The sequence below is a fragment of the Macrobrachium rosenbergii genome, chromosome 47 (genome assembly GCF_040412425.1).
Source record: "Macrobrachium rosenbergii isolate ZJJX-2024 chromosome 47, ASM4041242v1, whole genome shotgun sequence".
NCBI lineage: Eukaryota > Metazoa > Arthropoda > Malacostraca > Decapoda > Palaemonidae > Macrobrachium > Macrobrachium rosenbergii.
The window spans coordinates 41,747,111-41,763,003 of NC_089787.1; the positions used below are offsets into that span (position 1 = coordinate 41,747,111).

General features: G+C 35.8%; 1 protein-coding gene across 2 annotated transcripts in view; it reads left to right on the plus strand.

Annotated features, from left to right (window-relative positions):
• The window catches only part of LOC136830802 (blastula protease 10-like), a 39,491-nt gene that overhangs the window by 15,478 nt on the left and 8,120 nt on the right, over nt 1-15,893 (plus strand). For both annotated transcript variants that reach the window (XM_067090730.1, XM_067090729.1), the window contains exons 6-9: nt 1,580-1,706; nt 4,277-4,411; nt 4,947-5,054; nt 12,510-12,657. In XM_067090730.1, the coding sequence (XP_066946831.1) occupies nt 1,580-1,706; nt 4,277-4,411; nt 4,947-4,999 (315 nt within the window). In that variant the 3' untranslated portion in view covers nt 5,000-5,054; nt 12,510-12,657. The remainder of the gene's footprint in view (nt 1-1,579; nt 1,707-4,276; nt 4,412-4,946; nt 5,055-12,509; nt 12,658-15,893) is intronic.

Here is a 15,893-nt window from a genome sequence, read left to right on the forward strand (position 1 = left end):
ATCAGTGACCACAAGCAAAATTAATACTTGTCAAGATTAAAAAGCATATTATAAATCTGAGTCAAAATGAAAGTTGACCTTCTAGACCTTGGAAAATCGGTTACAGTTTTTAAGTGTATACCAGAGAGGTCTTTATTCGGATGATTTTTCCCACAATAATCATAACCTAAGTGATGGGAGGTTACATCTGTTTGAACTAGTACTGTAAAATCCTTGTTACTGAAAGTGCAGTCCAGGGTTAATTTGCGTTCTCTTTTGACTCAATATAGTGGTTTCGTATGGTTAAATCCGATTCCAACAATGACCCCTTCGTTCCAAAAATCTCTCTAAGCCAATGGGAACTTGGTTCAAGTAAATAAATATACGACACCTGACTTAAAGTCAAAGGGAGGACCAGGTCTCCCCTTCACCAGTAATCTAGTGGCAAAAGGATTTGTAGTAGCAAAATGAAAAGGATACGGTACCAAAACTCAAACTTCCAACACTACAGACTTCTAAATTTCTGACATTGAAGGCAAGGAATATTACAATGTTGGAATAGTACAATAAAAGTACCGAGAGATCAGTAGTCTCTGTAAATCACTTGGTAATTTCTTCTAAGATATTACCTTGTGATTTGCTCAACAGATTTATTTCTGACTTTGTACAACAGCTAACACATTTTTAAAGTTTACAGTAAGTTAATAATAAAAAATCTTTCTCTTATGGCTCAAAAAAGTTGCAAAGGAGAGTAAAGAAATTATGTTCTTATTTACATATTTTCCAGTGTACGTTGATTAACGGTAACTCCCATTTTTTAACATGATTTTACTTTTCTAAATGTTAAAACAACCCGAGAACATATTGTCAAGTTCTCTAATGTAAAAGAAAACAATCACCAGTAAGCAAAAGGAGATCGACTGAGTGATGGTGGAAAACTGAATGATTCAGGATAAAATAAAAGTGAGAAAATGGAAGAAGCTGGCATCTTTCTTCAGCTTCACCTTTGAAAATATTAACGTTGTAAAGTACAGTTGAAAACGAATCTTCATGAGGCCGAAACCTTCTTCGGGAAAGGAACTGAAATAGTTAGCTCTCGTAAAGCCTCAAGGGTTCTTTCAGTCCCCCAGTAAATTGTATACACGGTAGTTAGTGTGGTGGTCGAAAGAATGGTTAAAAGAAAGCACGGAACTAGCGACTTTATTTCTGCCCCTTTTTCTACGCCTCCTTCATTTTTATCCCTATTTGGCTCTCCTTTTCCCATTTGGCTAATTTTTTTTTTACAATCAGCCATTTCATTCAGTATGAAAATGCTCCTCAGAAGAAGGGTATATTCCATAAAAATGTGTGCACATAATAATAATAATAATAAAAATAATAATAATAATAATAATAATAATAATAATAATAATAATAATAATAATAATAATGGACTCATTTGCAGTAGGTTCTTCGTTCAAGAAGACAATGTTGTTGGTATTTCCTTTGGTTTTCCAAGTTATTTATCAACAACTTTAGGAGGAAAACCAAGTGCACATTAATAAAAAGCCTTTCCAGTTGATTCTTCTCAAGGACGGACTTTTTCTTTCCCTTGACCCAGTCTTTCACCAATAACGGAGGACTCACCCTCAAGGCGAAAGACCCGATGCTCCAGGGCATTCCGGGGACATCCCGCCGCCTGTCGCATCGGGACGCATTGCTGGCTAATCGAATGTATGGTTGCATAGGTAAGTTACACAACTTTTTCATAGGTGGAGGGGGGGAAAGGAGGATTCTATTTCTTGGAAATAAAATTTTAAATCTGTAAATGAATAAATTAAGGAATAACGTATCAAAACAGTCATATATATTATGCAGACTCTGAACACGAATAGCGTAAAACTTCTACGAAAATTATTATTTTTCTACGAAAAAATATGTCTGAGCGTTAGATAATTTGAATATTAGTATCAAGGGGGAAATTTGAATATCAAAACTATTATATCGCCTTCAGAGTTAAGTAGTTTGCAAAAACTATAAGGAAAAGAAAATTTTTTCGCTTTAGGTACTGTTTTCAGAAACTCACTGGCAATGCCTAAATCCTGAATAGATTCGAGAATTATATCATTATCATTCTCACCTCGTGACGGTTCCAACGAAGTCTTATTTTTGTATTTCTAACTTATACTTAAGTAGGAGTTTAGAGACCATACAGACTTAAAGCCTGACTATGCGGTATAAATTATTATCGCTCTGGTTCTTAGTGAGTATTCAGTGTTTTGAAAAGAGCCAAAACACCAGGTACGACGCGAGTACCTGGTGTTTTGGTTCGTTCTAAGATTAAATACTCACTATAAACCAGAGCGATAATAATTTATACCGCATAGTCAGTCTATAAGTCTGTATGTCCCTTAAACTCCTACTTCAGTGTTAGTTAGAAGTGCAAAAATCATCTCAGCCATTGAGCCATAATATTACCCAGTTCCAGAGTAATGTTTATTACTCACTGAGTGATAAACATTACTCCAAATCATTGTAGTTACTATTTATAAACGTCAATTTCAGATCATAGTAGTTACTATCTATGGACATCAATTCCAGAGCATTGTACTTATTATTTATAACATCAATTCCAGATCATTGTAGTTACTATTTATGAACATCAATTCCAGACCATTGTACTTATTATTTATAACATCAATTCCAGATCATTGTAGTTACTATTTATGAACATCATTCCAGGCCATTGTAGTTACTATTTATAAACATCTATACCAGATCACTGTAGTCACTATTTATGAACATCAATTCCAGACCATTGTAGTTACTATTTATAAACATCAATTCCAGATCGTTGTAGTTACTATTTCTGAACAACAATTGCAGATCATTGTAGTTACTATTTATGTACATTAATTCCATATCACTGTAGTTACTATTTCTGGAATTAATATTCATAGAGTAACTACAATGATCTGGAATTGATGTTCATAAATAGTAGCTACAATGATCTGGAATTGATGTTTATAAATAGTAACTACAATGATCTGGAAATAATATTCATAAATAGTAACTACAATGATCTGGAATTGATGTTCATTAATAGTAAGTACAATCATCTGGAATTAATATTCATAAATAGTAACTACAATGATTTGGAAATGATATTCATAAATAGTAACTACAATGATCTGGAAATGATATTCATAAATAATAGCTACACTGATGTGGAATTGCTGTTTATAAATAGTAACTACAATGATCTGGAATTGATGTTTACAAATAGTAACTACAATGACCTGGAACTGATGTCTATAAATAGTAACTACAATGATCTGGAATTGATGTTTATAAATAGTAACTACAATGATATGGAATTGATGTTCACAAATAGTAACTACAATGATCTGGAACCAATGTTCTTAAAATTAACTACAATGAACTGGAATTGATGTTTATAAATAGTAACTACAATGATCTGGAATTAATGTTAATAAATAGTAACTACAATGATCTGGAATTGATGTTTACAAATAGTAACTACAATGATCTGAAACTGATGTTTATAAATAGTAACTACAATAATATGGAATTGATGTTCATAAATTGTAGCTACAATGATCTAGAATTGATGTTCATAAATAGTAACTACAATGATCTCGAATTTATGTTTATAAATAGTAACTACATGATCTGGAATTTATATTCATAAATAGTAGCTACAATGATCTGGAACTGATGTTTATAAATAGTAACTACAATGATCTGGAATTGATGCTTATAAATTGTAACTACAATGATCTGGAACTGATGTTCGTAAATAATAACTACAATGATCTGGAACAGATTAATGTTTATAAATAGTAACTACAATGATCTGGAACTGTTGTTCTTTAATAGTAACTACAATGATCTGGAATTTATTTTTAGCAATAGTAACTACAATGATCTGGAATTGATGTTTATAAATAGTAACTACAATGATCTGGAACTGATGTTCATAATAGTAACTACAATGATCTGGAATTGATGTTTATAAATAGTAACTACAATGATCTGGAACTGATGTTCATAAATAGTAACTACAATGATCTGAGTAATGTTTATCACTCGGTGAGTTATAAACATTACTCTGGAATTGAGCAATATTACTCAATGGCTTCACTGATTAAACAAGAAAATGTGATGACTCTGAGGAAGACCACTGGATGTTGAATCAGTAGACCCCAGGTGTTCCCAGACCTAATTTTACTGCGAAGTTGAATCTAATGCCCATGCACGTACGAACGAACATACAATGAGATTTTCACCTCCCCAGATATGTGGGCCACGGACTGTGGGCTTGAGAAAGACTACTGTAAGAACGATGGCTTCTTATCAAAGGACTGCGTTTGTGTTTGTCCTGCTGGGACAGAAGGAATCAAGTGCGAGACAGTCGTTGGGGGCTATTATGGTAAGTGGTCGAGAACATGTCCTTTCGCGCCTCGTTGTGATCCACTGTCATTTGTCTCAGGCTCGAAAGATTTGTTGTTGCAAGTCTTAGTAAGTTGTGAGAGAGAGAGAGAGAGAGAGAGAGAGAGAGAGAGAGAGAGAGAGAGAGAGAGAGAGAGAGAGAGAGTCGGATAGAAATAAAGAAACAAATCCACAGCGATATATTTGTGAAGTATTGTTTGAAAAATGTACGAGAGAGAGTTTTCTAGAACCTGGTCCTTCTCCTTTCCAATCTGACTAAAAGTATACAAAGAACTACTAACAAAAGTATGTAAATGAAATTATGAGGCACCAAAAACGTTTGCAAAAAAGGTGATAGTATTTAAAGACAAAGAAAAATAAGAGACTATTTATCAGTGTTGACAGTCCATTGTCTTTCTGTCTCTCTTATGAGAAGGTTTATCTACTTTAAATCACTAAAATGTATTTTAAAGAATTGCATATGCCTTACTGAGCACAGGTCTCTTCCTTCCTATATTTTCCATTTTCCTTTCCAGATAAACTCAAGTCAGCATGTAACCAGGTAATAACGAAGGAGGGTCAGAAGTAACCAGGATATGAAGACGATGGTCAGTCACCGAAGTATCCAGGATATGAAGACGATGGTCAGTAGAATAACAATGGTATATATACAAAAACATGAAGGTGTGTTTAGGTGGCGTTTCTTAAGAAGGAGGAGATTGACCAAATTCCTAGTGGTTTTTGGCCTCATTAGCTCCCGTTTGGCGATGGATCTGGCGGTCGCGTTTCTTGGGTCATCTTCTTCAAAATGGGTATATATGGCGTCCGATTTATATATATATATGATTATGATATCCAGCATACCTTGAAAACCAACTCCGCCCCACTCCATAATGACATGCCCTGTGTGTGTGTGTGTGTGTATAGACACATATCCAAAAGGCCACCGGAGCAACTTAGTTCTAATAATATATTATCCCAAATTATTTTTATTATATATATATATAATATATATATATATATACGTTATATATATATAGAAATATATGTCATTAACTGGAGGGGCGGAGTTGGTTTTGTGTGTACAAAAGTGTGATGCTGGTGTGTGTGTGTGCCATTGACACCTTAACCTCGGACCCATTTTGAAGAAGATGTATGTATGAGGACTGATTCAATCTCCTCCTTCTAAGAAGATATGGAATGTTTTTGATGAATGTATTAATAAAGGTTTAAATATTCATATATATATATATATATATATATATATACGCAGGAATATATATATATATATATATATATATATATATATATATATATATATATATATATTCAATTTGTTAATTAACTTGTTTATGTAGCAACGTTTCGCGTTTTTTTCATTTAACCATATGAGCTAGTTAGGTTTAAGAAACCTGTTAGTCATGAGTACATGTATGTATATGTGACTTGAAGAAAACGGAAGGAGAAGATACTTCCATAGCTTGGCAGCCGAAAGAGAGAAATAGCAATGGAACCGTACATTTGGTGTCCACCACCTTAACTGCTGTCACTCTTTACACGTGCCCTCTAGATGGCCCATTGGAAACCTCCAAAGAGGAATTAGAACAAGGAGTTACCCTAGTCCAGGAACATTAGCCAAATTTATAAGGCAAGATGGAAAAAAAATGTAGAAAGCTGAATTTTTCAGTAATGATACTCCAAGACATGCTGGATTCAAATCTGCAAAGACCCCAAAAATCCTCCTTGTACTAATTGTGTTAGAGCCCAAAATCCAAGATGGCCGCCATTTCCACTAATATTAGCGTATCTCTCATACGAATCTCACTTATGTGCAATTAATACCTGATTTATGTGTTTCTTGAATGAGAACTGAATAAGATATTTTAGGTATATAATCTTGGCCTTTTACTTAAAAAAAAAAAAAAATGTCAGGAATATATAAAGAGAGAGGTTTTAGATCACAAATCTTGTTTTCAAATATTTCAATTACCAGGACTACATACATTGGAAATTTAACAAACCTTTTACAACTGCATACATTTATGACATAGTAATCATTATTTAAGGTTACTAGCCTTCAGGGGATGTACCAATATAAAAAGACGGTCTTAACTCAAGTCTCAAAGTCGCAAGATCACAGGTTAAATTGCAGAGGTACCTGTCAAAAATTAGGCTGATTCCAAAACATGAATCTCCTGCTATAGTGACTTAGTGAGATTTAAGATAAGATCATTTTTACCACCACATATACATGCATTTGAATCGCATTAAACATATAACAAAAATTTAAATTCCTAAAAAGAAAAAAATTCGAAACTTCACGTTTCTAGACAAATACGTTAATAATGAAATTCATTATTATTGTCATCACTGTCATCTAGAGGATAAGCATTATTGCACGTTATACCAGTGCATGAGGAGCACATTTCCGAGCAGTTCAAACCAGTTTTGCGACATTTGCATTTCTTGCCACAGCCTGTCTTACATCCGCAAGATACCATGCGTAAAATATGGTCAGGAGCCACAGGTCTATCAGTGCAAATCGGAATGAGCTTGTTCTCGTATTTCCATCCCCAATCAGTAGGTTGTAGATTATTAACATTGCCTAACCACTCCTGCGCTGCAAAGTAAGCACGGTATGCATGAAACTTTGCAGCTGCTGAAGTTGGAGGAAGGCTCTCGAGTTCGAAGGTACAAGCAGATTTTTCATTTTCTGCATATATAGGACAAATCGAAGTCTATCAAGGTCTGGTGATGTGTCATCACCTTTATACAGTTTGAGCAAGAAGTTTTCCCCTGCGCTTGCGATTTCGTCATGTAGCATCAACATTCTTGAATGAATCAAGTGCCTGCCAGTCATACTGTTCCAGTACCTTTAAGGCCTTCTTTTTTCCTACTTTAAACAGAGCTGACACTGTATCGCACCCTATAATTGCATGTGCGGTCAGCAAATGCTTCCTGGTATTTGGATGCAGAGCTTCCATGATGTCATATATGCTATAAACGGCATCCCGTGCATACTGCATGTAAAAATTTCGTTTAGCACGGTCGAGTAGCATCACTAACAGGTCTGTGTCCTTTCCAACTAAGATTACTGGACGATCTGTGCTGACTGCATGCTCAACTGCTGTGTCACTGATAAGGAAATCAGCATCTGCCTGACTTTGAAGGCATGTTACACCTAAAGTGGTCAATTCATCCATCAGAGCGACAATGAATCTGGCTTTGTTTTGTCGATTGGCTAAGAATGAATGTTGGCTATTAGTTACAGCCATGCCAAGTTCAAACAGGATATCTGGGGCCACATTTTGGCCGGCCGTACGACGAGTTTGCTCTGCCAACTTTGTTGATAAGTATGGGTTACTGTACCCATCGAAGCAAATGATTGCTCCTGTGCCATAATTATTGAGAACATAACCTGAATAGTTATCAATAATGTCTTTATATGTACCATCATTTGGCCATATAACACTCTGTAATAAGTGACCGCCATCGACTACATAAAGTGGATTTTGTAGATCACCAATGGGGGTTGGATTGACATATGCTTTCAATGCATTGGCTAATACACTTTTGGTATTTTTACGCATTATACCATTCTCAAATATTGATGGTGGTTGCTTGCTGAATTCATGTTTTAGATGGTCCTTCATCTCAGAACGATTTTGTATCACACAGGTGACACGCATGAAGAGTGACATGGTGTTAATTTCCACTTGGTGGCAACGGATTTTTGCGCTGTTATTTGCTATGGCAATAGATATTACTTTATCATTTCTCTTGAGCTTCGCATCAGTATAACTGATTCCAGTTAGTCTGCTCGCAGCTTCCTCCCCAACTTTTATGGCTAGATCAGCATTGGCAGTTTCTGGGGCCACTATGCCAGTAGCAATACAGACTAACTTATCCTTGTTTTCCCACTGTATGAGAATGGTGCATGCTGTGATAAGTAAGCCTTGAACTTGTTGAAATGTGCACCATCTCTTGCAGTTGTAGTTGCACGAAGGTCTTTATGCTGATCACTGGTAAGTGATTGTGTTCCAGTGAATGGTTCCAGAGATTCGCATATTGGAGCAGTTTGGGGTAGGATGTGGACCATTTTAGCTTGTGTGCTCGCTGTTATACCCCGTCCATGAGCAATACCTCCTCTTGCCTTGAGCATTCGCATCAGGATCTGTTCTATAGTCTGATCTGTAAATATCCCACACCAGAACCTATCTGATCTTCTTATTGTCCAGTACCCCTCTGAGGTGAACTTCTTATACTGGGACTCACTCATGATGCTCTGAAGTTCCTTCATTTGGTCAAGGTAGAGACGAGCTGATTTGGCATATGCAGTGTGACCTCCAGCATGGAAAATTGGAATCATCTTCACAATACAGTACAAGTGTAGCTCCCAGTCTCCGGTTCTCTCTGCTCGAATGAAGAACAGTAGGATTCTAATCATTTTCATGTACTCTATCCATAGTTTGCAACAAACAAAAGTAATAGAATATGATTCTTGCCTTTTTCCTTAGACCTAAAAACATAAATTAAGTTGGAAACACGAACAAAGTTAAACTTGTTATTCATTTTTCACTCTAGAAAAGATGAAATTATTGTCTCATTGCATGAAATACAAAAAAAATTCACTATTATAACTGACAGGTGGCGGCCATCTTGGATTTTTGGTCCTCATGCATTTAGCACAAGGGGGATTTTTGGGGTCTTTACATATTTGAATTCAGTAGGTTTTGGAGTATTATTCCTGAAAAAATCAGCTTTCTACATTTTTTTTCCATCATTTCACCTATTATAATTGACAGGTGGCGGCCATCTTGGATTTTTGGTCCTCATGCATTTAGCACAAGGGGGATTTTTGGGGTCTTTACATATTTGAATTCAGTAGGCTTTGGAGTATTATTCCTGAAAAAATCAGCTTTCTACATTTTTTTCCATCATTTCACCTAATGTTCCTGGGCTACCCTGCTTCCGTGAGACTTTGCTGAAATACATATGGAGACTGGCTGAATAAGGTTATTTCATCTAGCATCCAAAAAAATCAATTTAAGATTTTTAGGCAAACGTCCTGCAGGAAAATCCAAATCACAACTGAGAGCAATGGCATGCCTCTGTCAGTAGCACTGAACCCTGATACCATAAGATGTCAAATCTGGTTCTTCCCGGGGCAGAAAGAAAAACACATGAAAAGAGAATAAAATAACTAGAAAAAAAGTCAAGACTAAATGCTATCCTCCAAACGTGGAGGCTGAAAAGAAGAGGTCTGCATTTATGCTGTCTTCAGACCTAGACAAAATAGAATAATTGAACTCGACCTTGGCAAAATAAATAAATAAAGGGATACTAAAACTTACAACAGGCTTAGGCTGCAATGACCTGTGAGTCACAAAAGACTCAAGAGCATTTCAGTAACAGATTACATACCCAACAATTAATTTTAGTACCTTGGATTCCTAGGTTAGAATAACTTATGATCCGTTGTAATTTTTTTTAAGCTAAATGTAAATATCTGAAGGAGATATCAGTTACTAAATTAACAAAAATTTGTGTTGAACCGTATTGAGCAGCGATGTTCGGAATTTAAAAATCTCCCTCTAGTGGCTTTTGTTGATTAAGAGCACTTGACACTGCCCACAGGCCGTATTTTGGAAGGTCTTATGTTACTAAGGCACTCCTGTTAATATGTAAAGCTACTTGAAATTATCCATGAACTAAGTAGATACAAAGTTAATGGTGATGGGGTCTCGTCGAGTGAATTTTCAGCAAATAGTGGGGTGCTACAAAGGAATGCTATTTCACCTTTGTTGTTTACCATTCTCATAGATTCTATCATGAAAAAAGTGGTTGGAGACCAAGTAGGTTTAGTTTGGAGTAGCAATAGAATGTTAACAGACTTAGAAAATGCAGATGACGCTATTTTAAATAGCCAAATAACACAAGATTTAAAAAGCTTTCTGAATACTGAAGAGTGCATTATATATCTAGAGAGGTGGAACTCAAAATACATTTAAGAAAAACAAAAGTAACGATGACATAGTGTGCACAGACGGACGAAATAACATTTGATGAGGAGAGAATTAATGAAGCTGAATTTTTCAAATATTTAGGAAAAATGATAACCAGTACAGTGTCTCTTAAGTAGGAATAAGTGAAGAACTCAAAATGGTTAATAAAACAATGGGCAGGCTGAATAAGATTTGAATATCAAATAGACTGAAATGGCATAAAAAGTGAGATTATTTGTAAGTCAGGTATGATCTGTATTTCTGTTTGGACAAGAATCATAGTATGCCAGAGATAAATATCTAAGAGTTTTTGTCAATTTGGAAATTGCAGATACCAACCATCACCTCTAAAAGACTATAATATTCATTTTTAACACATGTTGATCACAATCAGTTATTTTTAGACCATGATATGTGTTGAATTCAGACATTTAAAGGAATCTATGATGTTATGTCCAAAGGCTTTTTACATTCTTTTAAACTTTTTCTACACAATTATAAGAATGTCTTACTTGTGAGTTACACCGGCGAGTTCAGCCAACAATGGCCTTTGCCAGCAAATGCGACCAATTCATGTCCTTCGCTAGGATCTGTCAAAACAACAAAGCAAAGCAGGAAGTTGGGTAAAAAAAAAATGCCCTTTCCTGTGCTCTATCAAATACAGCAAGATAGGCAAGAAGTTGTGCCAGTAATAAATATCCTTTGCCAGTTTTGTCAAATACCATCTAGCATAGCAGGCACTAAGGCTGCAATGACTCCAGGCAGATTTCATCCAACACCACACAGCCAAGTAGGAAGCTGGTCCACAATAACCTTTCCTAGATAGTAAAACAGCACTAAACATGCAAGATGCTACACCAACCATGCCTTTGCTAGGCCGAGTCAAATACAACTATGCCAAACAGGTAGCTCGGTAACTGAATCTTTTGCCATGCCCTGTCATATACCATCAAACCAAGCAGGAAGCTACGCTATTCCATTAATAGGTTCTGTCAAATACCACTAGTTTAAGCAGGAACTTGCAAAAACAATGTCCTATCAGATAATGTCAAGCAAAGTAGGAAGATGGACTGCAATGCACTTCATTAAGCTCTATTAAATATCATCAAACCAATGATGAAGTTAATCACCAATATCTTTTCCTAGAGTGTAAATACCACTAAGCCAAGCAAAAAATCATGATGATAATGTTCTTTGTTAGATCTGTCGTACATAGCTAAACTAAGCATGAAGTTGTGTCAGCAATGTCATTTGGCAAGTTCTCTTAAATGCACTCTTGTAAAGAAGGAAGCTGAGGTATGACATCCCAAGCTAACACCATAAAGTCTAGAAGAAAGCTCTGTCACAATGCAGTTTACTAAGATTTTTGGAAACAACCAGGTCTGGCAAGTTGAGGCAAAACATCAAGCAGAGTAGGAAGTTGTACCACCAATGTCCTTTGCTAGAGTCAGTCAGATACAAGTACGTCAAGCAGCAAATAATGTGTCCTCAGATTCTGTCCAGTGCTATCAACAACGTCCTTAGTGGGGCTGTTAAATACACCAAGACAATCAGCATATTGTGCCTATATTGCTCTTTCCTAGACTATTATACATAACCTAGATAAGTTTGAAGTTGTGACAATAATGTCCTTTACTATGTTATGCCAGATTCACAAAGCCTAGCAGGAAGTACTAACAATAGCCGTCAATAGGTTCTATCAAATACCTCCAAGTCAAGCAGGAAGCTGGAGCAATAATGTCCTTTGCGAGGCTCTGTCAATTACAGTCAAGATTAACATGATGTCTTTTCACACTTTGTCAAATACATAAAAACCAAGCAAGATATTGCGCTAACATTGTCCTTTGTCACGCTCAATCAGACACCAGAAGCCAAACAGGAAGCTGGGCCAAGAATGCACTTTGCCAAGTTCTGTCAAATTCCACCAAGCCATGCTGGAAGTTTTGCCACAAATGTTCTTATATCTTTGCTAGACTCTGTTAAATGTCGCCTACGAGAGATAAAAAGAGAACCATCAATATTGTACATTGTTGGTATATTCTTGCTGTAATTTTTGTTATGACTCACATTATTCTGACTCGACTCTTTATCCAGGGACCTCTTGTGTTTACCGTATCATCGCCCCTGAAACCGACATAATAGAGATAACATTCGAGTACTTCAACATCTTTGAATTTCACGATGTAAGATGCAGACTCGCTGTAATGCTCTTCATTGAAGATAAAATAAACAAGACCACAATGTAAGTATATTAACAGCATCTGGCGATGTCTCTCTCCTTGGATGTCTTGTTTTGCTTATTCATGGACCTCTGCAATGCATGCAAGTAACTTTCTTTCTCTCTTTCATTCATATGATAATATAGAAATTCCTATTGATAATTATGAAGTACTTTTTGTTGTCCTACTGTATATGGCAATGTTTCAGTGAGTACTTGAATCGAGATGCTGACTAAAGAGAAAATGTTTTGTTTATCCTTTCTTTTTCTCATATATATATATATATATATATATATATATATATATATATATATATATATATATATATATATATAGAGAGAGAGAGAGAGAGAGAGAGAGAGAGAGAGAGAGAGAGAGAGAGAGGTTGAAGAGGTATATGACCTTCTGCTCTGGAAAAGTATTTTTGAATGTCCTTTTCCACTCTGGATTTGAACAACCTAAATCATTTTGCTTTACCTGCCACTCAAACCTGGGCTGTTTTACTTGTGAAATTAGTGTTATAACTCTTAGTCTTATATATATATATATATATATATATATATAACTAAGAGACACACACACATATATATATTATATATATATATATATATATATATATATATATATATATATATATATATATATATATATATATATATATATATATATATATATAAAGTATATATGTATGTGTGTGTTTCACAAGTAAGACAGCCCAGGTTTGAGTGGCAGTTAAAGCAAAATGATTTAGGTTGTTCAAAGCCAGAGTGGAGAAGAGCATTCAAAAATACTTTTCCAGAACAGAAGGCCATATACCTTTTGAACCCACATCTCTAAGCTGAAAAAGTTGGATAGGTGATTTTTTTTTTCAACGCTATGCTATTTCCCCTAACAGGAGGTGGCTTACCCCCAAAAACCAAGCCAGTGCTCATTGCTGTATCCATACCTTAACTACTGAATCGGAGACGAGCTCGTGAAGAAAACGTCTGCATTAACAGCTTCTTATAAACCTACACAAAAGCTTTGCCAGCAATGTGTCGAAACTCCTCACACACACACACTCTGCATATGTCAGCTCTCATGCTTGAACTCCCTTGCTTCCTAGGTTTCGATGCCTTTCACTTCAAATACCTTTTTATTCATTTATCCAGCAATAACCAGCCCTTCCCATCCTCCTTTCTCTTAACACTTCAAAATTGCTTTCTGTTTTTACTGTCACAAAACTCTGAGTCATCGGTTTGCCTGCACTAATCTCTCTATCACCTCTATGTATCTCCACATTCCTCACCTTTTTATATATTATTATGCCTGATATGCTATGAAAATCATTCACTTCAACGGCTTCATCCTTTTTCCTTCCATTTGTATTTAGCATCTAAATTTCCATTCCATTAAGAATAAATGGCTAAAAAAAAATTCCTTACGGTCTAAGCTTGGATTCCAACGACAATTCAAATTTCCTCTCTATTTGCATACACCCTAATACCTTCCTTGTTTCACCTATTCTGTAACTGTTATCTTCTCTCATCCTACATCATGTGATATATCTACTCCCAATTACTTATATGAATCAGTCGCTCGCTTTCTCCCACCATCCGTATCAACACTCACTGCTCCATCTTTTTTAGTTTCCATTTACTCGTATAACTTTATTCTTGTTTGCAGCTACTCTCAACTTTCTCCACTTACAAACCATTTTAAATACTTTCATTAACTTCTACTGTTTATCTTTATTATTCCCAATTAGTACCATATCATTCACACATATTAATCAGTCCAAATTCAATTCACCCCCACTCTCATCCAACAAATGTGCGCTTCCATCTACTGTCACTTCTCTGACGTTTCACATCACTCCACTCATAAAAAAAATTTTGAACTATAATGGGGAATTATCACCCAATTATCTCAGGCCACTTTTTACAACAAACCAGTCACCCTCTCACCGCAAAATTCTAACACATGCTTCACTTTCGTCCCACTAAAAAATTTTTATTGTACTAAACATATCGTCCATACCACATATACTCACACCCTGCTTGATACCTCTCTATCAGTAACTCTATTATAAGATTTTCTAGGTCCATGCTTGCCACATGCTGTCTTTTCTCTATACTTTCAAACTTCTCATAGAACCGATTCATAACAGGCGCTGGATCCTTAAACCCTTTCCCTTGTCTAAACACACATTTCTTCAACGTGATCCCTTCTCTCATCTTACCTTCTTAACAATGCTCTTGCCATACTCCTCTGATATACCATAATTCCCTGTCTCCTCTGTCACCTTGACACTAATATAGAAACAGTTATTCCTTTTACCCATTCATTCAGAACCTTTTCCTCAGACAGACATATTTTATGCATTCTGGCCAGCCACTCAACCACACTTTGACAACAGTACTGCAGCAACTTACTTGTAATCCTATCAACTGCTGAGGTCTCTCCCATCTTTGACCTTTAGTTCCCCCCCCCCATTCCATCATTACAGCAATTTCTACAAGTATTCTCAAGCTTACGTAAATTCCTGCTACTCTTGCATCATTCAGCTCTGTCTCTCTTCTGTCTTGAAAATTCTACAATACTTCAAAATACCCAACTCAACTAATTAATCCAGAATCACATTCTCTTCAGGCAGCATTTTTATTTGCATCCGTTATTCTGAGATCCATTTCCTCATTTACTTCAGCATTTCTTCCTTGTATAACTAATTCTTATGGTTCCTAAAGTCTTGCTCACCTGCTTGGCTTTTATCACTACATACCTTCTTTTTCTCTCTCACCTTCCTCTTCAACAATTTATCCAACTTCCTGTCTTCTTGTACATAAACTTCCCTTCTGTCTTCCAACGGCACCTCAGATAATGTGTTCCTTCACTAAACTTCTCATTTCTTCATCTCACTCTTTTCCAACCCCCCTAAAGCCAGAAATGATCCCTGCTGACTCTATTTCATCCTCCTGAAATTAATTTTACACACTTCATATATATATATGCATATATACAAGTAATCCTTCAATTATCCAGATTAATCGAGCTAAGGGCCTCTTGGATAATGCCAAAATCCAGGTAATGGAGAGTAAAATATTAACGGGTGTCCAAGGGCAACTCTGTACCCTTCCTCACTTAACCTTGTCCATGCCACATAACCGTAAACACTGAATATGCTTATAAACAACAATCATCACACTTTAAACTAAAAACTCTATGCATAAGGCAGTTATCTACATTTTTTCCCAATATTTATAACAAAATATACTATATA